General features: G+C 45.3%; 1 protein-coding gene across 1 annotated transcript in view; it reads right to left on the bottom strand.

Annotated features, from left to right (window-relative positions):
* Nucleotides 1-24,930, bottom strand: part of LOC139276294 (succinate--CoA ligase [ADP-forming] subunit beta, mitochondrial-like) — a 120,028-nt gene extending 95,098 nt beyond the window's left edge. Inside the window, exons 1-2 of the mRNA XM_070894062.1 lie at nucleotides 24,793-24,930; nucleotides 19,550-19,721 (exon numbers count right to left, since the gene is read on the bottom strand). Coding sequence (XP_070750163.1) covers nucleotides 19,550-19,721; nucleotides 24,793-24,891 — 271 coding nt within the window. The 5' untranslated portion in view covers nucleotides 24,892-24,930. The remainder of the gene's footprint in view (nucleotides 1-19,549; nucleotides 19,722-24,792) is intronic.
* Between the last annotated feature and the right edge of the window lie 278 nt (nucleotides 24,931-25,208).

The following is a 25,208-nucleotide window of genomic DNA, read 5'->3' as shown; positions in this document are numbered from 1 at the left end:
GGGGGGAGGGGGGGAAAGAGATGGGGGAGGGGGGGAAAGAGATGGGGGAGGGGGGGAAAGAGATGGGGAGGGGGGGAAAGAGATGGGGGAGGGGGGAAAGAGATGGGGGAGGGGGGGAAAGAGATGGGGGAGGGGGGAAAGAGATGGGGGAGGGGGGAAAGAGATGGGGGAGGGGGGGAAAGAGATGGGGGAGGGGGGGAAAGAGATGGGGGAGGGGGGAAAGAGATGGGGGAGGGGGGGAAAGAGATGGGGGAGGGGGGGAAAGAGATGGGGGAGGGGGGGAAAGAGATGGGGGGAGGGGGGGAAAGAGATGGGGGAGGGGGGGAAAGAGATGGGGGAGGGGGGAAGAGATGGGGGAGGGGGGGAAGAGATGGGGGTGGGGGGGGAAAGAGATGGGGGAGGGGGGCGAAGGGAGGCTGAACGGGCCGGGCCCGAGATTTCAGGCAGGGCCCAAGACTTCGGGCAGGGTCCGTCCCCAGCACCAGATTTACAGGTAGGTGGCGTTGGGTCGGGTCGGGATCCCGGGTCGGGTCGGCGGGAGCGCGTGTCGGTGGGAGGGAGGTCGGTTCGGTTAGGGGGGAGGGAGGGGGTGAGGTCAGGTCGGGTCCAGTCCGGGGTCGGGAGTCAGGTCCGGTCTGGAGGGGAAGTGGGAGTCGAAGCGGGAGTCGGGTCGGGTCCAGTCCGGGGAGCGGGAGTCGGGTCCGGTCTGGTCTGGAGGCGGGGGGCAGGAAGCGGGAGTCGGGTCAGGTCCAGTCCGGGGCGGTCGGGTCGGGTCGGGTCGGGTCGGGTCCGGGGTCGGAGGTGGGGGGAAGCGGGAGTCGGGTCGCTGTCGGGTCCGGTCCAGGGGCGGGGGGGGAGGGAAAGCGGGAGTCGGGTCGGGGTCGGGTCCGGTCCGGAGGCGAAGGGCGGGAAGCTGGAGTCGAGTCGGGTCGGGAGGAAGCAGGAGCTGGGAGTGCGAGGAGCCTTATTCACGCAGCCCCAGTGAGGCCATTCGGCCAGGGCTAGGGTCTGCGTGCTTTGGCCCCTCCCACACAGTTGCGGGCGCCTGGAGCTACTGCACATGCCCGCCCACTGTAGCGCGCATGTGCAGAGGTCCCGGCACTGTTTTCAGCGCAGGGACCTGGCTCCGCCCCCTACAGCTCCTGCTGCGCTGCGCCGAGCTGCAACCGACCTGCAGGGAGCTGGAGAATCTGGAAGTTTTTTTTAGGTGTACTTTGTGGCGCGAAAAATGGGCGTCCAGGTCGGGACTGCGCCGTTCTAGGCGCGGCTCGAAACTTGGGCCCAAGATGACAGCATTTCTACTTCCACCACTCCGCCATTGCCCTTGTCACCGTCTGTCAGCCAGCCAGCCCAGACTGCTGCCGCACATGTGATAAGGGTCACAAAATCCCAGTGTTTCTCGAAGAGGTTAGGCCTGTGAAAGGAAAAGCTGCAAGCAGGGTGGTGGGATCTACCTCTGTAATTTGGACTTTGAGTACTGGATTGATCAAAGACTGTCTGGGAAGCTGTTAACCTAGTCAGCTCCCAGAAGGACATTAGCATCTTAAACAACCAGCCCAAAGCAGAGTGCCCCCACCCCACAGTGATACTGAGGCAAGCCATTGAAATCTCTGGCCTCACTCAGACCTCCTGGAGCCAGCAGAGAAACATGACAAAGACAAGGGCTCGGTAGCCCATCTAAAATAAACGCAGAAATTCCGGGTCCCATCGACACCTAGTCCAAACATTTAACGTGAATCAAAAGGTAACGAGCACACCAAACTTAACAAAGGACACACATCAGAATCAATGGGCCAGCCAAGACAGAACAAAGGAGATTTGAGATTTGGCGCCAAGATTAGCAGGCCCCTCAGTAGTATAACTAGAGGCCTCACAAAGCGAAAAAATGGGAAAGAAAAAGAAGAAAAAGAACAGAAGCTGAGAAGCTAAGAAACTTGAGAAGGAGCCACCACCTTCCATCCCGGCAGCCACGAGGCAACAGGGACACCAAGACCAACAAATCGACGCCGGAGGGAAAAGACCAAAGGAAAAACCGGGGTCTGACCACCACAACTGATTCCTAACGGCCAACAAGGTAAAATTTACCGAAAGGGGCCCGAAACTACAGCTAGATGAAGGAAATCGGGTACTTACCAAGTACATTTCCAAAACGCGCCCAACCACATCAGCAGACTCGCGAGGACTGACCAGGTGCACAGTTGGAAGTCCTCTACCGCATCCGGGGTACGGCAGCCAGCAACCACCACATCCCATGAACCAACTCAACTGTCAAGGAGTCATTTGTGAGCATAATCCCTGTAACCTAGAGTTTCGGCTTAGATAGCTAGAAGTGGGAGGTGGAAGGCAAGACTGGGAGTGTGTTGTTCCACCTGTAACTTAATGTTGCCCCTTCTATTCTCAGTATTGAAGTTTCTAAATAATCTTGAAGTGCCGTGTTGTCATCCTCAAATAAACATAAGGATTTTTTTGCATCAAAACAATTGTCTACTGCTCTTTATCACATCCTGACTAATAAGTCCACGGTCTAGAACCAGGGAGTGGGAGTGATTCGAACCGCTCAAAGTCAGATCCACCACTCCCTACAATGCCGAGATGGTGCAGGCTACAGCTGGGCCTTCTTGGACCGCAGCTGATCGAGGTCATCCTGCAAGGCCATCTGAAGTCTCGCGCACGGAAACTCAACAGCCTTGCACCATCCATGCTGCAGGCATTGGGGGGAGCACGAGATCAGGAAAGGTCACATGAAAGACACACACTATGGGGCCGAAATTGCCCTTCCCAGAAAGGCTCATTAGCGTCTCCGAGAGGCGCCAATGAGGTGCTAAAGGGTTTTCGCCTGGACGTGGCAGCCAGAATACCCCATCCCCCCCCCCCCCCGGCGAAAAGGGGTTTGTACGTGCCCAGCGATTAGCCCACCGACCCTTTTGCGCCCCATGGTGAAAATTGGCCTGCGGGACACAAGATAGTGCGGAGCGATGCCATCGACAGCTTCTCGAGGCGAGATGATGGATTAGTTAATAGTATCAAGATAAATATGAGAGATGATTTATAGATAAATTTATTGTCTTTGGAATGTTCTGTGGTGTGTCTGATTTCAGTTTTGCGCCCAGGAGGATGGTGATATGGTGTGAGATAGGGCATGGTATGATGGGGATGTGTTGAGCAACGGAGATCTGGGGTTTTAGCCATGTGAATTGGAGTCTGATGAGACAGTCATGGACAGCCTAACCAGAGGCCGATTGTCTGCCTCCCTCCTGTTCCTCCTCCTCCTCCTCCTCCTCCTCCTCCTGAGGTGGTCCCGCAATCCCTGCTGGCAAGGGCTGCGCCTTTATGATGGTCAAGTTGTGGAGCATGCAGCAGACCACCACGAAATCGGACACCCATTCAGTCAAATACTGGAGGGCTCCTCCCAAATGGTCAAGGCAGCAGAACCGTTGCTTCAGTAGGCCAAAGGTCTGCTCGATGATGTTTCTGGTGGTAGCATGGCTCTCATTATGAGTGGTGGGGTTATGGAGGGGTGCCATGAGCCATGTGGAGAGCGGACAGCCATCACTGAGCAACCACCCTTGAAGCTTGACGTGGTGGTGGCTGGAAGAATGTTGGCACACCAGATTGACGCAGAATGAAGGCACATTAAGTAAGTGAAAGAACTAAAGAAAGTAGCACACAGCCAGTCAAACTGCAAAACTCAGGTGCGAGTGCTTGGTGGTGATCCCTTTTAATATCGTTGCTGGAACAGGCTTCCTGCTACTGCACACTTGCTCTATCTGCCATTGCTTTCTCCAGCTGGTAACTACAATGGCCCAAAACCAAATTGGGGATCGGGTGTCAAGTGAGCGTTGCACACTCACTGACACCACTAGAGTTTTACATCATGATCTACCACCTCTTCAAATGAGAACTGCACAAGTTCATATAGAACAAGATTAGGATCTCAAACCAGAACCGAAGCACGCAGTTTTTTAAGCTGGAGATGAGGGACTGGTCTTCTACCCATATGCTAGCAACAGAAAACCAACAGAGACAGAATTTAAATTTTAATGTAGTACACTACAAAGACACTGCAAAACTTGGAAAAGGTCAACATGGTCAATCTGATTTTCATAATGTAAAATATCAAGGAGTCAGTATGATTTTATGGTTAGATAGTCATACTTGATAAATTGCAATTCTTTGCAGAAGATACTGACTGCTATACAGACACTGGCACTGAAGAAGTGTAACATAAGATGAGCTCTTTGGTTGAGTACATACATTAGGCACCTACAGAAGCAGAATATACTTTAAAATGCTAGCACCAGGTCCATTCAGTCAGAATTAGGTGATTATATTTTTGACAATACTACATAAGAAAATGGTCCTCGGGTTAAAAAGGCACAAAAAATTGGCGTCAGCTGCATTACAATGGGAGGAGGTGACTAGCAGAGTGCTTCAGTGATCAGAGCTCAGGCCATTGTTTACAATGTGTGCAAATGAAAGCAAACAGAAACAAAGCTGTTTGTTGAAAGGAACGGCTTGCAAATAACATACAAAATTGGTAGACAGAAAAAGACCAGCTGATCCAGCAAACCTGCCCCACACCATGATGGCTGGAGCATCATGATTAAACATTTCTTTCCTTCCACCCACCCAGTCAGCCACGTCATTGGTTCTCTGCCTCTCCCAGGGGATCAAGAAATTGAGCTGACGAGTGAGAGATATCATTTACTGTGGATAACACTGTGCAATCATGAGACTGGGGAAGACAAATAAAAGCTAGGCAGTATTGGACTGCATAACAGCACAGAAGGGAGGTCTGGAAATCATCAGATAGCTCGCTGAAACCATTAGCACAGTGTGCAATAGCACAAAAAAAGCAAAGAATTAGGCTGTATTGCCTGAACACAAATCCCAGGAATTTTTATTGATCTAATACCAAGCACTGGCCCAGCCTACCTAAAACACCCTGTACAGTTTAGGTCACCATGCTACAATAGAAACATTTCGGCATTGATTGGCGAATGAAGAACTAAATCAATACTTTGGATTAGGCACCCAAGAACCAAGGGGAGACTTTGCAAACTGGGAATGTTTACATTGGAGAAAATAAGGCTCAGGGAGCTTATTCAGGTATTCAAGAGTCTAAGGGATATTGATAAATTGAACCCAATAATGTTTTATATAGCTGCAGCGAGGGAGCATGAATACGCAGGTTAGATTTAACAGCTTTACACAGATGATGATGACTACCCGAGGAAGCAGGAGAGCAATATGGTGTTGGTAAATTCAAGAGGGAACTGGTTATGTAATTGGCACAGAAAGAGATTGAAGGGTAGGAGATACACAATGCCCAGTCTTCTTCAAACTTTGGGGCCAGCCAGAGAGACTGCACTCTTCCAGTCCCATACATTCCTATTTTCCCATGGAGATATCTAACAATTCGCAGAGTAAACTTGAGCATGAAAAATATTCTGGATGCTGAGAGTATATAGATCAAAATGTAGGAATCTCTCAGCCGGTCCTTCTCAAAATGCATCACATTAAATATATGCTCTTAAAATGTGCTGTTCAATTTAGATGATTGATTGACACTTAGTTCTTTAAGATCCAGGAACATATTTTTTTTTGGTCCCAAAGGCCAAATCAACAAGTGCCTTCTCTGGCCCAAGTTTATCTAAAATCAGAAGAAATGAAGTAAACATCTTCTTCCAAGAGAATGACAGGAGACATCAAGGCCCTGTGTGGTTACCTTCCCAGAATTTCTCTAGCCTCCTCTTCCAAAAGGTTGACAAGAAATCTATTTCCCCAAAAATGCTAAATTTCTGATATCAAATCAAATACGCCATTCATGTGAAGTACATTTAGCTCTTGGCTCTGTGAATGTGCCACTAAGTTCTCTATTCTAAAAGCTGCTAAGAGCAAAAGACAATTTGTTGCCAATTACAACTATGCTGCATTTGAAATGCATCAAGGTGCAAAAGGTGGTAAAAAAGTTCCAATTTGCTCGCAAATTTCACAACCATGGTGCTATTTCCCCACTGACACATACACTGGTTGCAGAACTGCTCCTAGAAATCATTTTGGGAACACAAAATAACCTAAAGTTGTGGCTGGGTTGGGGAAAAAAAAACCTTGATTTCAGTTTCCTGACGATGGGCAACCTATTTGAATTACATAAAAATTAAAACACTGGTTGGCCTCCCATCCTCCACTCTCTATACTTAATGCATCAAAAACTCTGCCGCCCGTACCTTCCTAATTCTGTAAACCACCCCACTCCTCTTCAAGAACTCTTCATCCGTCTCACTCTTGCCTGTTGCTCACCCCTCTTCCTTTAGTGAGACTTCAGCCATCTAGGTCCCACACTCTGGAATTCCCTCCCTAAACCCCACTGCCTCTTCACCGCCCCCCCCCCCCCCGCCCCCATTCACCCCAAAACTCAACTTTTGACCAAGCTTTTAGTCAACCCTCCTAATAGTTCCTTCTGTGTCTCTCAGTGTCCCATTTTTATATGATTATGCCTCTTTTAAAGAGCCTTGTGGATGTTGATCTGCATTTAAGGCGCTATAAAATGCAAGTTGTTTTCGTTCCATCTATCTCGTCCCATTCCTTCACAATTTAAAACACTATCAAAATCACCCATAATCTCCTCTATTCTAAAGAAAACAGCCCTAATTTTTCAAATCTTTCTTCATATTTGTATTTCCTCATACTAAGCATCATCCTATTGAATTTTCACTGTACCCACTTTATTGCCTAAACATCCTTCCTATATTGTGGCTCCGAAACTACACACCATGCTCTGTGATCTTACTAACATTTTAAATAGATTCACCAGTAAAATGGTTTTATCCATTTGTGGAGCTGCTTTTAATATTGTGAACCCGAGCCCCCAAATCCCTCTGCTCTTCCATATCAACTGGCTTTCCCCCAAAGTCTAATTAATTGTTTTCTAACCAAAATATACTGACTCACATATACTGACATTGAACTCTAGCTGCCATTTGCTGCAAGACTTAAACATAGAGGGTGCTATTTTCAATTTACAGAGCAGTTCATTCAGATACACTCACATTCGTCTGGGAAGAATTTGGTATAGGAACCTTCACTTTTCTCGCCTGAGCAAGCCATTCTATGATTTGCAAATTTAGCTATATATCGACCTATAAAGCATCAATTTGCTCAGTACAAGTACTACAACCATCTCAAGGAAAATTATCTTTAATGAAGAAACCCTTGTCCAGAGTAAAGATAATAAATTCATATCATTTTACTCATCCATGTGCCCAACATGATCTGGTCCCAAGTTTAAACTGTACCAGGTGCCTACCCTCCATTGCAAGACAAGCAGACTGAAGTAGAGGGGGCAATGGTGTACCATCAATATGGCATGAAGCCAGGCGTTTTTTGGCTAGCAAGCCTAAAACCAAGAAATCTATTTGCTCCCAAAAAAGGATCTGTGATTGGACTTTATGCCAATTCTGGGATTGCCTTGGGGTTCATCTGGCAGTTCTACTTCTTAAAACCTACTTTCTTCAAATTGATCCCCAAAAAACCCTTCCCCGGTAGAGATGTTTGTAATTTCCAAACAAAGGAATATTTCAAATCACTCTTAACCTTGTCGATCCCAACGCTTCCTTGGTCTTTCTCCATTTCTTGTTTCATGTACCACTGTATGTAGGACCATGAAAAGATACTTTGGGTTCTATTTTCACCACAATTGTATGTCTTTTTGGCGTCCAAATGTTTTTTGGCATGAAATACTCACTTTCCAACTTTTGCCAATGTTTGGACGCCGACGCCGACCATGTGTGCCCATTTAAACATTTTTGGCGCAGACACAAGTTAAAACAGTACCGGGCTCCATTTTGGCCATCCACGATTTTTTTCAGCGCTCAAGGCCCAAAAGCCCCGCAAAAAAAAACATACATTAACTTAAGGAATCGGCACGGTGCACAAGAGGACAGGAGTGAGGCAATAAGAATACACAATAAAATACCATTTCCCCCCCCCCCCCCCCCGTTGATACGGATTCTTTTTCCCTCAATCTGTTTCAGCGAATACACTGACGCGAACACCTTTTCTGTAAAAGACCTTTATTGAAGATTCTCCAGCGGGGACTTGTCAAGACAAAGGAACACTCTCAATCAGAGCCTGTTTACCTTCCCCTGGACAAGCCCCTTTTCAGCGCGAGAAGCACAGTAGATATACATTTTCAAAACAGAACACATTTGATTAGCACTTGGTCTATCCAATCCCTTTCTGCCTCCCCCCCAAGTCTCCCAATTAGGGCTGGTGTCAGGTAGCTTAGTTATAGCTTTGCTACACTGTCTTCCCTTATCAGTAAAGAACCCAATTAGTTTCTCTTCCTCCTTATCAGTAGAAGCTATTACTTTTCCCTTCCTATCTAGAATAGCTTTCTTTCTTTGTGCTGCCTTGGGCTCTCTCATGACCCGTGTCTAACCTCAACTTCAACTCTTGGTAACCCGTTTTTTTTTCTGTTGATTCTGCAGTTGTCTGCATCTCGACCATTTCTTTAGCTATTTTCCCATGATTCCCTATCTCCATCCTTTTGCCACCTTCTCTCGCCATCTACCACTTTCGCAACCCTTTTACACATTCTCACCCCCACAGGGAACTCTTTTTGGAGCAAGGGAAGAAGATTTCCAGGCCCCCGCCCCCGCCAATACTTATGCCTCAACCAACATAAATAGGGAGGTAAACAATATGAAAAAAAAACATACATTAACTTAAGGAATCGGCACGGTGCACAAGAGGACAGGAGTGAGGCAATAGTTTGAGTTTGAAGTCGAAATCTCTGCATTGCTTAAAATAGCTAAGCCAGTAAACACAGCTGATGATGCATAGCAGTCACAAAGGGGAATATTCAGATTCCTAATAAGAGCCTTCACTCAGGGCAATCTTTCATGGCATTAACATAGCTCTAGCCTTGGAAATAACTCCTGCAGTTGGACTCAATGTAGAGGCGACCGAATAAGGCACAAGAGCCAAAAATTTAAGAGTTTTGGGGGGAAAAGAACATTAGGTTTATCCTTCAGGAACATGTGGACTGGGCTGGGTAATGTGTAATGAGAAAGGACTAATTAGCAATCTTGTTGTGCGAGGCCCCTTGGGGAAGAGTGACATACTTAATTCAGAAACTAGGGTCCTGAACTTAAGGAAAGGTAACTTCGATGGAATGAGGTGTGAATTGGCCAGAATTGACTGGCAAATGATACTTAAAGGGTTGACGGTGGTTGGCAATGGGAAACATTTAAAGATCACACGGATGAACTTCAACAATTGTACATCCCTGTCTGGTGTAAAAATAAAACGGGGAAGGTGGCTCAACCGTGGCTGACAAGGGAAAAGGATAGTGTTAAATCCAAGAAAGAGGCATATAAATTGGCCAGAAAAAGCAGCAAACCTGAGGACTGGGAGAAATTTAGAATTCAGCAGAGGAAGACAAAGGGTTTAATTAAGAGCGGGAAAATAGAGTATGAGAGGAAGCTTGCCGGAAACATAAAAATTGACTGCAAAAGCTTTTATAGATATGTGAAGAGAAAAAGATTAGTGAAGACAAACTTAGGTCCCTTGCAGTCGGATTCAGGTGAATTTATAATGGGGAACAAAGAAATGGCAGACCAATTGAACAAGTGCTTTGGTTCTGTCTTCACGAAGGAAGACACAAATATAACCTTCCGGAAGTACTAGGGGACCGAGTGTCGAGTGAAAAGAAGGAACTGAAGGATAGCCTTATTAGGTGGGAAATTGTGTTAGGGAAATTGATGGGATTGAAGGCCGATAAATCCCCGAGGCCTGATAGGCTGCATCCCAGAGTATTTAAGGAAGTAGCCCTAGAAATAGTGGATGCATTGGTGATCATTTTCCAACGTCTGGATCAGTTCCTATGGACTGGAGGGTAGCTAATGTAACACCACTTTTTAAAAGGGAGGGAGAGAGAAAACGAATAATTATAACAGTTAGCCTGACATCAGTAGTGGGAAAAATGTTGAAATCAATTATTAAGGATGAAATAGCAGCGCATCCGGAAAGCAGTGACAGGATCAGTCCAAGTCAGCATGGATTTATGAAAGAGAAATCTTGCTTGACAAATCTTCTGAAATTTTTTGAGGATGTAACTAGTAGAGTGGACAAGGGAGAACCAGTGGATGTGCTGTATTTGGACTTTCAAAAGGCTTTTGACAAGGTCCCAACACAAGAGACTGGTGTTCAAAATTAAAGCACATGGTATTGAGGGTAATGTACTGACATGGATAGAGAACTGGTTGGCAGACAGGAAGCAGAGTCGGGATAAACGGGTCCTTTTCAGAATGGCAGGCATTGACTAGTGGGGTGCTGCAGGGCTCAGTGCTGGGACCCCAGCTCTTTACAATATACATTAATGATTTAGATGAAGGAATTGAGTGTAATATCTCCAAGTTTGCAGATGACACTAAACTGGGTGGCGGTGTGAGCTGTGAGGAGAATGCCAAGAGGCTGCAGGGTGACTTGGACAGGTTAGGTGAGTGGGCAAATGCATGGCAGATGCAGTATGATGTGGATAAATGTGAGGTTATCCACTTTGGGGGCAAAAACACGAAGGTAGAATATTATCTGAATGGCGGCAGATTAGGACCTGGGTGTCATGGTTCATCAGTCATTGAAAGTTGGCATGCAAGTACCGCAGGCGGTAAAGAAGGCAAATGGTATGTTGGTCTTCATAGCTAGGGGATTTGAGTATCGGAGCAGGGAGGTCTTACTGCAGTTGTACAGGGCCTTGGTGAGGCCTCACCTGGAATATTGTGTTCAGTTTTGGTCTCCTAATCTGAGGAAGGACGTTCTTGCTATTGAGGGAGTGCAGCAAAGGTTCACCAGACTGATTCCCGGAATGGCTGGACTGACATATGAGGAGAGACTGGATCAACTGGGCCTTTATACACTGGAGTTTAGAAGAATGAGAGGGGATCTCATAGAAATATAAAAGATTCTGACGGGACTGGACAGGTTAGATGCGGGAAGAATGTTTCCGATGTTGGGGAAGTCCAGAACCAGGGGACACAGTCTTACGATAAGGGATACGCCAATTAGGACTGAGATGAGGAGAAACTTCTTCACTCAGAGCTGTTAACCTGTGGAGTTCCCTGCTGCAGAGAGTTGTTGATGCCAGTTCATTGGATATATTCAAGAGGGAGTTAGATATGGCCCTTACGGCTAAAGGGATCAAGCGGTATGGAGAGAAAGCAGGAAAGGGGTACTGAGGTGAATGATCAGCCATGATCTTATTGAATGGTGGTGCAGGCTCGAATGGCTTACTCCTGCGCCTATTTTCTATGTGCACTCAAATCTGAGCTGTACACAATACTGAGAGTGAAAGACAGTAAAGAGAAATGGACAATCAAGACTCACCAAGCCAACCTCATCTAATTTAAAAATAACCAGCACACATTGGAAGAAAGTCTATCATGACCTCAGGACATCCCAACGTGTTGTTGCAATGTAGGAAACACGGCAGCCAATTTGCGCACAGCAAGGTCCCACAACCAGCAATGTGATAATGACCAGATAATCTGTTTTTAAGTGAGAGATAAAGGTTGGCCAGGGCACCGGGGAAAACTCCCCTGCTCTTCTTCATCCACCCAACAGAGCAGACAGGGCCTCGGTTTAACATCTCATCCAAAAGGTGGCACTCCCTCAATACTGCACTGAAGTCTCAGCCTAGATTTTGTGCTCTGGAGTGGGACTTGAACCCACAACCTCTGACTCTGAGGAGCAGGTGCTGCCAACTGAGCCACAGCAGACCCATTACTCATGTCATGCATTATAAAACTTGATTAATTCAAAATTAAAATAGAGCAACTTAACAGATGTGTGCTCAGAATGTGAAGAATTTATTCTCAATGTGTTCCCGGTGACTATGTTACATACTGGAGTATTTGTTTTAGCACTCGGTATTTTAAAGAGTTCTCCATGGAGCTCAGCAAAAATAAATCCACTTTGTTCATGAAAGGGTGAGCAGGTGTAGTGAGGTAGCAGTGAGAAAGGGATCCCTGCAAAACATGACATCTGATCATGTGATCATAGTTGCTTTCCAGGCCAACCACAATGTTCTTTTAAGCACAGTCCTTAGTAAAATCATACCAAAACAGCGAAGCTCTTGTGCAGAACCCGCAAGAATGGAGCAGACATTAATTATACCAAGTGAACTGGACTACACAGGTGACAAACATCGTCTACCCCTGGTCACTCCCCTCATTGCTTTTGAAATAAATTTCTTTTAGACAGGTTAATAATGTCATTAAATCATAGAGAAATTTGACAAGTGCTAAAAATTTCAGCCCTCAGGAGTTGTAGCTACCATCTTCCTCAAATTCAAATTATTTCCAAATATGTAAAATAAAGAGACATCCAAAGGTGTAGCCACATAAAACGGAATTATGTTTTCTTCACAGTTCTGCAACCAATACATCGGTGACAGATGTAGTGAATTGAAGAGTGAAACCAGAGCCAGTAACATTGATGTGTGACTTTCAACTGCAATGTGAACTAGCCATTCATTTGAATATCTATCATTTGCAACCTTTCAACAGCCTCTTCTGATTTCAGTTTTGCCAAACAGCACCTATGGATCTTACCCTAGCAAACAGTCAACACTTTCAGGAGAGGAAAGGGTACATTTTTTTTTAATGAATTAACGCTCAACAGCAAAATCTCTCCCAAGCCAACTTTCCAAGGTTTCTCAAGGTCACAGTCTGCTGGACACCCTTCCCAATCAACATGCAGGAAAGAAAGAATAAGTGTCCTCAAGTTGAATATTCAACCCAGGCACATGTCTGATTCTAACCACTCCAACTCAAAATCTCCAAATTAGATAAAGATCATCAGATTCCTCTCAGAGAAGCAACCCAAAAGACTCTAAACACTTGAAAAACAGAGGAGAACAAAGTGCCAATAACTCTGCTGGGCAGTATGCATCCAAATCCAGCATCATGGACCAATCCGTGCCAGATTATCCCAAGGGAGCAAAGGAACAAGAGTGCTGCCAACCATTCTCTCCTACATCTCTGTGACTAGCAACCATGTTGAAAATATGCCCACACAATTCATGTGCCAAGGCTCTGGAGCATTCTCTATCAACCATGTAGGCTGACCTTCTAAGCTCTTGATACACAACCAAAAATCACCAGGCATTGAAACAGTGAGCAAACCCAACAGTACGCCGTTACACGTGCCAATCACCGGAATTAGTCTTTCGGGTTATCCATACTCCCATAAGATATCAAACATGCTATATCAACCGTTCTCCTAGAAATGCAACGTACATCAATTGCAATTGCCTAAAATTATTGATTTTAGGCAACTACTAAAGCTAACCCAGAAAACCTGACACTCAAAAAGTGAATGTGAAAGAAAGATCAGAAGAGAAATTAACCTACACAAAAAAAACTTATTTGGAGAATCATTTCCCAACTGGGTATCCGGGAGTCACTTAGCAATTCCCAAGTCAAAAACTACCTGCACAAGATTGTGGTCTCCCAATCCAGGCAAATTCAACCGGCCAAATAAAGGCCAACACCATTTGCTTTCGCTGTACCTGTATGTTAGCTTTCAGGGTACTGAGGTTGAATGATCAGCCATGATCTTATTGAATGGTGGTGCAGGCTCGAAGGGCCTACTCCTGCACCTAATTTCTATGTTTCAGTGATTTGTGTACAAGGATACCCAGGTCCCTCTGAAAACCAACACTTCCCCAATCTCTCACCATTTAAAAAATACTCTGCTTTTCTATTTTTCCTACTAAAGTGGATAACTTCACATTTGTCCACGTTATATTCCATTTGCCATGTTCTTGCCCACTCACTCAGTCTGTCTATATCCCCTTGAAGTCTCTTTGCATCCTCCTCACAACTTACATTCCACCTAGCTTTGTATCATCAGTAAACTTGGATATATTACATTTGGTCCCCTCATCCAAATCATTGATATAGATTGTGAATAGTTGGGGCCCAAGCACTGATCCTTGCGGCACCCCATTAGTTACAATCTGCCAACCTGAAAATGACCCGCTTATTCCTACTCTGTTTTCTGTCCATTAACCAATCCTCAATCCATGCTCGTATATTACCCCAATCTCATGAGCCCTAATTTTGTTCAATAACCTCTTGTGTGGCACCTTATCAAATGCCTTCTGAAAATCCAAATACACCGCATCCAGTGGTCCCCTCCTTTATCTATTCTGCTAATTACAGCCTCAAAAAACTCAAATTTGTCAAACATAATTTCTGTTTCATAAATCCGTGTTGACTCTGCTCAATCCTATTATTCTTTTCTAAGTGCCCTGTTACCACATCTTTAATAATAGATTCCTAGCATGTTCGCTACACTCATGTCAAGCTAACTGGTCAATGCATTCACTATCTTTATAGCCACCTCTTTCAAAACCCTAGGATGTTGGCCCAGGTCCAGGAGATTTATCGGCATTAATTGCTCCAGTACTATTTTTTTACTAATATTAATTTCTTTCAGTTCCTCATTCTTGCCAGACCCTTGGTACTCCACTATTTCCGGGAGGTTTTTCGTGTCTTCTTCCGTGAAGACAGATACTAAAAATGTGTTTAATTTCTTTGCCATTTCCATATTCCCCATTATAATTTCTCCTGTCTCAGCCTGTAAGGGTTACTTTCACTAATCTTTTCCTTTTTACATACCTATAGAAGCTTTTACATTCTGTTTTTATGTCTCTCTCTAGTTTACTCACTCTATTTTCCCTTCCTTTATCAATTTCTTGGTCCTCCTTTGCTGAATTCTAAAATCCTCCCAATTTTCAGGCTTACTGCTCCTTTTGGCAACATTATAAGCCTTTTCCTTTGATCTAATACTATTTTTTTAACTTCTCTTGTTAGCCATGGTTGTATCACCTTTTTTGTGGGGTTTTGTGCCTTAAAAGGAATGTATTTTTGTTGTAAATTATGTATTAATTCTTTAAATGCTAGCCATTGCTTGTCTACCGTCATACCTTTTAATGTAGTTTCCCAATCTACCTTAGCCAACTCGCCCTCATACCTATGTAATTTCCTTTGTTTAGATTTAAAGACTCTAGTTTCCGATATAACTAAATCACTTTCAAACTTAATGTAAAATTCTATCATATTATGGTCACTCTTTCCTAAAAGTCCCTTTACTACAAGGTTATTAATTAACTAGATCTAAAATAGCCTGTTCTCTAGTTGGTTCCTCAACATACTGATCTAGAAAACCATCTTGTATACATTCCATGAATTCGTCCTCCACACTATTACTGCAAATTTGGTTTGCGCTGTAGATTGAAGTGCCCCATGATTATTGTATGACCTCTAATTTCCTAATTTATACTGTGCCCTACATTATCACTAGTGTTTAGGAGCCTATAAACAACTCCCACCAATATTTTCTGCCCCTTGCTGTTTCTTAGCTCCACCCAAACTGATTCTACTTCTTGATTTTCCGAGCCAAGATCGTTTCTCTCTACGGTCTTTATCGTCAGGGCTACCCCTCCTCCTTTTCCATTTTGCTTATCTCTTCTAAAAGTTATGTATCCTGGAAAATTTAGTTCCCAACCTTGGTCGCTTTGCAACCACGTCTCCATAATGGCTATTAAATCAAACCTATTCATTTCTATCTATGCTATTAATTAATCTAGTTTGTTGCGAATGCTTCGCGCAGATATAATGCTTTTAGCTTTGGCTTTTTTTAATTTTTCCCTGATATCACCTTAGTCAGTAATGCCCTCGTACCTTTGTTACTCTCTGTCCCTTCCTGACCCACTCTGCTTATTTTTTTTTACCCCAAATCTGCTCTAGAGCCTTGACATCTCTCGTGCTGCTTTTAAATTTGCTCTTTCTTGCAGCGTACACTTCATCAGTATGGTGTACAGCATTTTCTGTTTTTATTACAATGCCAGTGACAGTGCTGACATGCAAAGTATACATTAGTCTAAGAACCAGTACTTATCGCACTTTATACTCATTGGCATTAAGTGGTTAGCCTGTATATCTATAGTAAATAAATGCAAGGTCATTCACACCAACATCATGAACTCCATTCCCCCATTACAGCTGTAACTGTACCATTGGCAAATTGCATGCAACATCAAAATAATAATCATGACCAAGTCAGGAATTCCTTTATCTGGTTTACAATTATAACGATTAATTTTACGTGTCTCAAAATGGACCTAACAGTGTGTACACCAAAAAGAAAGCTGGTCTATTTTTTCCAAAAATATGCGGTAAAGCAGATAAAAGAATTTGCATATATACAGTGTCTTTTCATGTCTTCAAGATATCCCAAAGCACTTTATAACTAATGGATAACACTTGAAATGTTACTCAGGTAATTATAACAGCCAAGTTGAGCACAACAACCTGTATTTATATAGCACCTTTAGCGTAGTGAAACATCCCTAGGCGCTTCACAGAAATATGATGATAAAAAATTTGATACTGAGCCACATAAGGAGAAATTAGGGCAGGTGACCAAATGCTTGGTCAAAGGGGTAGGTTTTAAGGAGCGTCATTAAGGAGGAAAGAGAGGTGGAGAGGTTTAGACAGGGAATTCCAGAGCATAGGGCCGATGCAACAGAAGGCATGGCCACCAATGGTTGAGCGATTATAATCAGGGATGCTCAAGAGGCCAGAATTAAAGTGCAGATATCTTGGAGGGTTGTGAGGCCGGAGGAGATTACAGAGATAGGGAGGGGTGAGGCCATGGAGGGATTTGAAAACAAGGTTGAGAATTTTGAAATCGAGGCGTTGCTTAACCGGGAGCCAATATAGGTCAGCGAGCACAGGGGTGATGGGTGAATGGGCCTTGGTGTGAGTTAGGACACGGGCAGCCGAGTTTTGGATCACCTCTAGTTTAGGTACGGTAGAATGTGGGAGGCCAGCAAGGAGTGCATTGGAATAGTCAATTCTAGAGGTAACAAAGGCATGGATGAGGGCTTCAGCACCAGATCAGCTGAGGCAAGGGCGGAGGTGGGCGATGTTACAGAGGTGGAAATAGGCTGTCTTAAGTTATGTTGCGAATGTGTGGTCGAAAGCTAATTTCAGGGTCAAATATGGCACCAAGGTTGCACAGTAATTTTCCACAAACAAGTGAATGAAAGATTAGTTCGTGGGATACTGATTGAGGGCAGAATGTTGGCCAGAACAACAAATTAAGAATTTGGATAGACTTAATTGGGAAACACTATTTCATCTAGTTGGGAAGTCAGTGTTTAAAGATCATCAATCTAAAATTTTCACTAAGAGGAACGGTGTTAGCAGAAATCTCTTTGAGCTCGCTTTACATTTGGACACGGACTCGTTTAGTAGGGATAAAATACATAGTCTTATGTAAATTACTATTCAAAACAATATAAAAACATCCTGTGCCATTAATCTTCTCGTTGTCAGTGTAGCCCTTAATAGTACTTTGAAAATGGAACATCTCTACCATAATCATCACACTGTTTTTGATGGGAGTCAATTTTTGTTTGTACAAGTCAAATCAGCTACTTGCAAAAATATCTGTCGTAATGAGTACAGTCATCAGTTAATGTTTGTAAATAAACTCAGAAATAAGGGCCGGTGACTGCTGTCCCTCAATGGATACCATTGAGGTTGCTTGCTCTTTTTACAATCATTCTTTTCAGCCACCCTGCAGCACATACATTTCCCAAAACATATGGGAAGGCAGTCTTCTCCCGAGCCTCTGCCATTACTTTTCTGTAACTGGATGCTAGGGTCTGAAGATGTAACGAGCAGGGTGGATAAGGGGGAACTAGTGGATGTGGTGTATTTGGATTTCCAGAAGGCATTCCCCGCCGGCCCGCTTCTCGCTCTTTCTCCCCGCCGGCCCGCTTCTCGCTCTCTCCCCCCGCCGGCCCGCTTCTCGCTCTCTCCCCCCCCGCCGGCCCGCTTCTCGCTCTCTCCCCCCCCGCCGGCCCGCTTCTCGCTCTCTTCCCCCCCCCCGCCGGCCCGCTTCTCGCTCTCTTCCCCCCCCCCCGCCGGCCCGCTTCTCGCTCTCTCCCCCCGCCGGCCCGCTTCTCGCTCTCTTCCCCCCCCCCGCCGGCCCGCTTCTCGCTCTCTTCCCCCCCCCCGCCGGCCCGCTTCTCGCTCTCTCCCCCCCCCCCCGCCGGCCCGCTTCTCGCTCTCTCCCCCCCCGCCGGCCCGCTTCTCGCTCTCTCTCCCCCCCGCCGGCCCGCTTCTCGCTCTCTCCCCCCGCCGGCCCGCTTCTCGCTCTCTCCCCCCGCCGGCCCGCTTCTCGCTCTCTCTCTCCCCCCCGCCGGCCCGCTTCTCGCTCTTCCCCCCCCCCCGCCGGCCCGCTTCTCGCTCTCTCCCCCCCCGCCGGCCCGCTTCTCGCTCTCTCTCCCCCCCGCCGGCCCGCTTCTCGCTCTCTCCCCCCGCCGGCCCGCTTCTCACTCTCTCTCTCCCCCCCGCCGGCCCGCTTCTCGCTCTTCCCCCCCCCCCCCCCCCCCCGCCGGCCCGCTTCTCGCTCTCTCTCCCCCCCGCCGGCCCGCTTCTCGCTCTCTCCCCCCGCCGGCCCGCTTCTCGCTCTCTCTCCCCCCCGCCGGCCCGCTTCTCGCTCTCTCTCCCCCCCGCCGGCCCGCTTCTCGCTCTCTCTCCCCCCCGCCGGCCCGCTTCTCGCTCTCTCCCCCCGCCGGCCACACTCTTCACTCAAACTGCCGCTGAGGCTCAGGGCTGCAACTTGGCGTTTGGGGCCGGTCCAGAGGAGGACGCTTGCGCAGAAAAGAGTTAGTGTAAAATGCGCTGGGGGGGGGGGGGGGGGTGCGGAGCCGGTGACTATTTGTCTCCTGACGCATGCGCAGAAGCGAGAGCAAGGACAGATAGTCACTCCCATCGGTTTAACAGCTCATCCGAAAGACGGCACCTCCGACAGTGCAGCACTCCCTCAGCACTGCATTGGACTGTCAGCCTAGACCTTTTTTTTTTTTAAATGTGCTCAAGTTCCTGGAGTGGGACTTGAACCCACAATCTTCTGACTCTCAGGCACGTGTACAACCCACTGAGCTACTGCTGAAACAGAAGAGAAGAGGAGAAAGGATAAGTCAACATTTTGAGTATATAGCTTTCACTAGAACTGAAAACTGAAAGATAAGCAAACATCTTAGGATGGGTGGAAAGAGAAAAATTATTAGGGTATCTGTTGCTTCTACCTCTTCTCTTTCTTCTCTATTTTCCCATCCTCACGGAAATGCTTAGTCAGAACTGAAAACTAAAAGATAAGCTGAGAGTTTTACCCAAAAAATTAACTTGTCCTTTCCCTTTGTAGATGCTGACTGCCCTGCTATGCATCGCCAGCATTTCCTCTCTTTAATTACAGCATCCTATCGTTCGGTGATGGCACACAATGGTACAATAATCCTGAATTACCACCCTGTCAAGATTGTTCATTTTCCACAATAGTATTCTCCTTATGGCTGGTGTCAGACTTCATTCAGTTTCATTTTTATCTCAATCTAAAATTGCCACTGTTTTAATTGACAAACACAAAAGTAATTACAAATTAACTGTAGTGGTCATTGTCATACCAATTGCTTTGGCTGCATCATAGGCTTCCTCTGGTGTAGAAACAGCTCTCCCCTCGGGAACAGGGATGCCTGCGTCCTTCAGTAATCGAATACTTAGGTATTCATGCAAGAAAAGGTTCCTCTGCTGCTGCTGAATATTTTGCAACCCACTGACTGAAAGCAATCCAAAAATCTAAAGAATTCAAAACAAATAATCTGGTAAAAGGCAGATTAAAATCAAATCACTCACAAATTGCATCATGTATAAAAATTCTAAAATAAAAAATGAAGTATGCAACATATTAATGTTTATCTAATGACTAGATCAATGTTCCATTGGCGAGAGTAGCCGACAGCTCAAGGGACTTTGAAGGTCATTCTCAGTAATCTAACCTAAATAAGTACTACACATATTAAAAAACAGTTCAACACACGCGACCTTTTTTTTCTTTCAAGGTATCAAGCACATGCAAGTGATGGTCTCTCTCTATTAAATTGCATGCCACTCTTAAAGTTAAAAGAGAAAGTCAACTTTGCCAGGATTTTGCTTTAACTCTCCAATAGGTTCCCCATCACACGTTTTAGAAAGCCATAGTGGACTCGTAATAAAGTTGGCACTCAATGCTCAGCTCAGCATTGACCTTGGGAAATGCTGGCCACCTGTTTTTTTTTAAAAACAGCTCCTGTAGCACTCCAAAAAACATTAGCAAGTGAACACTGGCAGGCACTGGCATCATCCAGTTACGTGTGCCAGCCACCAGAGAAACAGCACACCTCAGTAAGTGAACTTCAACTTTAGAACTTAATAAAAACACTTGAGAAAACGAGAAAATATTAAAGTTTGAAGCCAATCTTTTCATGCTCGTTGATAAATTAAAAAATGAATCGTTATTCTCTACATAGATGAAACAGCATCTGAAAAAGGAGTTATTTATTCTGCAATATAATGCGCTTATTTTGCAACTTAATATGCAAAAGCAAATACCGTGTAATAGATGAAAGATTACCAACATTATCTGTATTACTCAGCTGATGAGGGAACTTATCATTCCCAAAGTTGACTACACTTTGCAATCTAAATTAATCCCATTAGAAATGACACAGGAACAAGCCATTATATTAGGTACAATTATGCAAGTGTTTCCTGGAATTTTTCTTTATAAAATATTACATGGGTGTTTTGAAACTAAACAACTTATGCTAGAAACACATCATGATGGAGGAATCAGCATCATTATATAAAAACTTGCATTTAAATAAAGTAAAATATCCCAAGACATTTCACAGGAGCGTAATCAGACAAAAATTAACACTGAGCCAAAGAAGGAGACATTACATGAGTGACCATAACATGGTTGAATTTCAAATTCAGTTGGAAGGTGAGAAAATTGGTTCTCAAACCAGGGTCCTAAGCTTAAATAAAGGAGACTACAAAGGTATGAGGGCAGAGTTGGCTAAAATGGACTGGGAAAATAGATTACAGAGTGGGACAGTTGAAGAGCAGTGGCAGACATTTAAGGAGATATTTCATAACTCGCAACAAAAATATATCCCAATGAGAAGGAAAGACTGTAAGAGAAAGGATAACCATCCGTGGCTAACTAAGGAAATCAGGGATGGTATCACATTGAAAACAAGGGCATACAATGTGGCCAAGACTAGTGGGAGACCAGAGGATTGGGAAATTTTTAAATGCCACCAAAGAACGACTAAAAGAGAGAGAGGGAAGATAGATTACGAAAGTAAATTAGCACGAAATATAAAAACAGATAGTAAGAGTTTCTACAGGTACATAAAAAGGAAAAGAGTGGCTAAAGTAAATGTAGGTCCCCTGGTGGGTGAGACTGGGGAATTAATAATGGAGAACAGGGAAATGGCAGAGACAGTGAACAAATATTTTGTATCGGTCTTCACGGTAGTAGACACTAAAATCATCCCAATAGTGGATAATCAAGGAGCTATAGGGAGCAATCACTATCACTGATGAAGTAATACTCGGTAAAATAATGGTATTAAAGGCGAACAAGTCCCCTGGACCTGATGGCTTAAAAGAAGTGGCTGCAGAGACAGTGAATGCATTGGTTGTAATCTACCAAAACTCCCTGGATTCTGGGGCAGTCCCAGGGGATTGGAAAACCACAAATTTAACACCCCTATTTAAAAAAGGAGGCAGACAAAAAGCAGGAAACTATAGACCAGTTAGCCTAACATCTGTCGGGAAAATGCTAGAGTCCATTATTAAGGAAGCAGTAGCAGGACATTTGAAAAAGCATGATTCAATCAAGCAGAGTCAGCATGGTTTTATGAAAGAGAAATCATGTGAGACAAATTTGCTGGAGTTCTTTGAGGATGTAACGAGCAGGGTGGATAAGGGGGAACCAGTGGATTTCCAGAAGACATTCGATAAGAGGTTACTGCACAAGATAAAAGTTCACAGGGTTGGGGGTAATATATTAGCATAGATAGAGGATTGGCTAACGAACAGAAAACAGAGAGTCAGGATAAATGGGCCATTTTCAGGTTGGCAAACAGTGACTGGTAGGGTGCCGCAGGGATCGGTGCTGGGGCCTCAACTATTTACAATCTATATTAATAACTTGATTGAAGGGACCGAGTGTAATGTAGCCAAGATGGCTGATGATACAAAGATGGGTGGGAAAGCAAATTATGAGGTGGACACAAAAAATCCGCAGAGAGATATTGACAAGTTAAGTGAGTGGGCAAAAATTTGTCAGATGGAGTATAATGTGGGACAATGTGAGGTTATCCACTTTGGCAGCAACAATAGAAAAACAAATTATTTAAATGGAGAAAAATTACAAATTGCTGAGGGACCTGCGGGTCCTTGTGCATGAAACACAAAAAGTTAGTATGCAGTACAGCAAGTAATCAGGAAGGCAAATGGAATGTTGGCCTTTATTGCAAGGGGAATAGAGTATAAAAGCAGAGAAGTCCTGCTACAACTGTACAGGGTATTGGTAAGGCCACACCTAGAGTACTGTGTACAGTTTTGGTCTCTTTATTTAAAGGAAGGATGTACTTGCATTGGAGGCTGTTCAGAGAAGGTTCACTAGGTTGATTCCGCAGATGAGGGGGTTGACTTATGAAGATAGGTTGAGTAGGTTGGGCCTATACTCATTGGAGTTCAGAAGAATGAGAGGTGATCTTATAGAAACATATAAAATAATGAGGTGGATGCAGAGGATATTTCTACTCATAGGGGACATAGTCTCAGAATTAGGGGCCGCCTGTTTAAAATTGAGATGAGGAGGAATTTCTTCTCTGAGGATAATAAATCTATGGCATTCTCTGCCCAGAGAGCTGTGGTGGCTGGGTCACTGAATATATTTAAGGTGGAGATAGACAGATTTTTGAACGATAAGGGAATAAAGGGATATGGGGAGCGGGCAAGGAAGTGGAGCTGAGTCCATGATCAGATCAGTTATGATCTTATTGAATGGCAGAGCAGGCTCGAGGGGCCAAATGGCCTACTCCTGCTCCTATTTCTTATGTTCTTATTACGGCAGGTGACCAAAATCTTGGTCAAAGAGGTAGGTTTTAAGGAGGAGCAGTGGATAGGTGAAGAGGTATAGGGTGGGAATTCCAGAGCTTAGGGCTTAGACAACTGAAGGGATGGCCACCGATGGTGGGGCGAAGGAAGTGGGGGATGGTAAAGAGGCCAGAATTGGAGAAATGCAGAATTCTCAAGAGGGTTGTAGAGCTGGAGAAGGTTACAGAGACATGAAGGAATTTTAACACGAGGATGAGAATTTTAAATTTGAGGTGCTGGTGGAGCAGAAGCCAATGCAGGTCAGCAAGCATAGGGGCGATGGTCAAAAGGACATGATGCGAGTGCAGATACGGGCAGCAGAGTTTTAGATGATTTCAAGTTTATGAAATGGTGGAGGTGGGAGGCCAGCTAAGAGCGCACTGGAATAGTCAAGCCTGGGTATACATCATGGCCCAGATTTTGCCGTCCATGGCGTTCACCACTGATCTTGAAGAAAGCTGCCCACAAAGATCTAGTGATCTCTGTGGCACAATTTCACCTTTCCTGACATTAATTTGATTCTGGTGCCAAGTCTAGGAGATCTCCAGCATCCAGCAAGTGATTTAATCAAGTAGGCTAAGCAGCCAATCACATTGAAGGATTCTCAGACAGCAAACCAAGAAGTAAAATGCACTGATTATCCTTCACTTTTTATACATTTTCCAGAGAACAGAATAAATATACACATGGGATTAAGATAGAAGCTGAAATATTAAAAAACTTTAAAATATGGAATTTTTATAATGGAAAGATTTGACATTCCACAATTATAAAATTCATTTTTTTACAGCCAGAGAGGTTGTCAGTAATAATTATGACTTAGTATGTCATTAAAACCCCAGTTACACCTCACTGAACAAGGCTTAACATTTTCAGGGGGGTTTTAACAGGGATATTACAGCGTATCGGGGAAGTTCTTGTCAATTCAGTGATTTCTCAAAGATTGATGTCTGTGGGGTCTTCAACAGTGCGCCTTGTGGAGGAGCAGGGAATCACTGACAGCAACTTCTGGATCTCCACGTTTAACTGCACATGTGCAGACGCCAGAAGTTGCTGCACGTTTCACAGAGTAATGACAGTAAATGCTCACAGTTTCGCCGTCATTACAACCGCATACTCCAGACCCATGATGTGTTCACTTTGCAGTGGTAAACAAGCTGGTCCCCACTTTATTTGGAACCCGCGGTACAATTCATTTGCAGCAGACTGGCTATAAGGGACGGAGATGCTGAGAATCACTGTGATAACTGCATATCCCCAGAGATCAGCAAAAGCAGTAACTGCAGTTCTGCAAACAGGACACCTGCAAAACGCTCTGGCGATCTGTGAATTACTGAACCTCCGAGCAGAAATCTGAACTGGAGCGCTGGCCAGATAGGATGCAATGCATGCGTCAATATGGGTGCACACAAGCTTGCATCCAACCATTCAAACAGCCGAGGGTCACCGTGACATTCGGATATTCAATCTTGCACCAAATTGCCAGATAGCGCAGCTCCAGCTCATCCCACTGCCGTGACACGAGGAGAGTGGGAGTGAGAGTCTGCCAGTGACCGCGGGCGGCGCTCACACACCCCCACACCCCTACAGCCGAGTCAGCCAGCCTCGGCTGGTGCGCTGAGCCGGTCGGCCGCTCCGGGCCCACTGCTGCCTTGTCCCGCCCAGCCGCGCTTCAACCCTCCCGCCAGCTGAGACCTCGCGTCGCGTCACTCACCCTGGCTCGGTGGTGGGTGGCGGCAGGCCGGGTGCGGCGGACGCTGACACTGCCACCGCTCAGCGCCGCCCTGAAGCGGCACCTCAGCAGCGTCGCCATCGGTCACCCTCCCAAACTTCAGGAGCGCGCAGGCGCGGGCTTCCTTCGCCCTCGCGCAAGCGGGCTCGGGCGGAGAGTCAACCAATCAGAACAGGGCATGAGGCAAGCCTGAAGACTCCCGAGTATTGGGAATCAGCCTCTGACCATCCCAACCCAGAATAGGAGGCAACAATCGAGGGCCGAGAAATAAAAGCTGCATGCTGCCTCATACACTTTATCTGCACAGCATCTGTGGGCTCCAAACAATAGAGGAATAGTCTCCAAGACTCCAGCAGAAATACCTGCACAACAACAACAACAACAACTTGCATTTATAA

Source organism: Pristiophorus japonicus, chromosome 11 (assembly GCF_044704955.1).
Source record: "Pristiophorus japonicus isolate sPriJap1 chromosome 11, sPriJap1.hap1, whole genome shotgun sequence".
Taxonomy (NCBI): Eukaryota; Metazoa; Chordata; class Chondrichthyes; family Pristiophoridae; genus Pristiophorus; species Pristiophorus japonicus.
The sequence above is the reverse complement of the archived record's forward strand: the minus strand, read 5'-3'. Positions and strand labels throughout refer to the sequence as shown.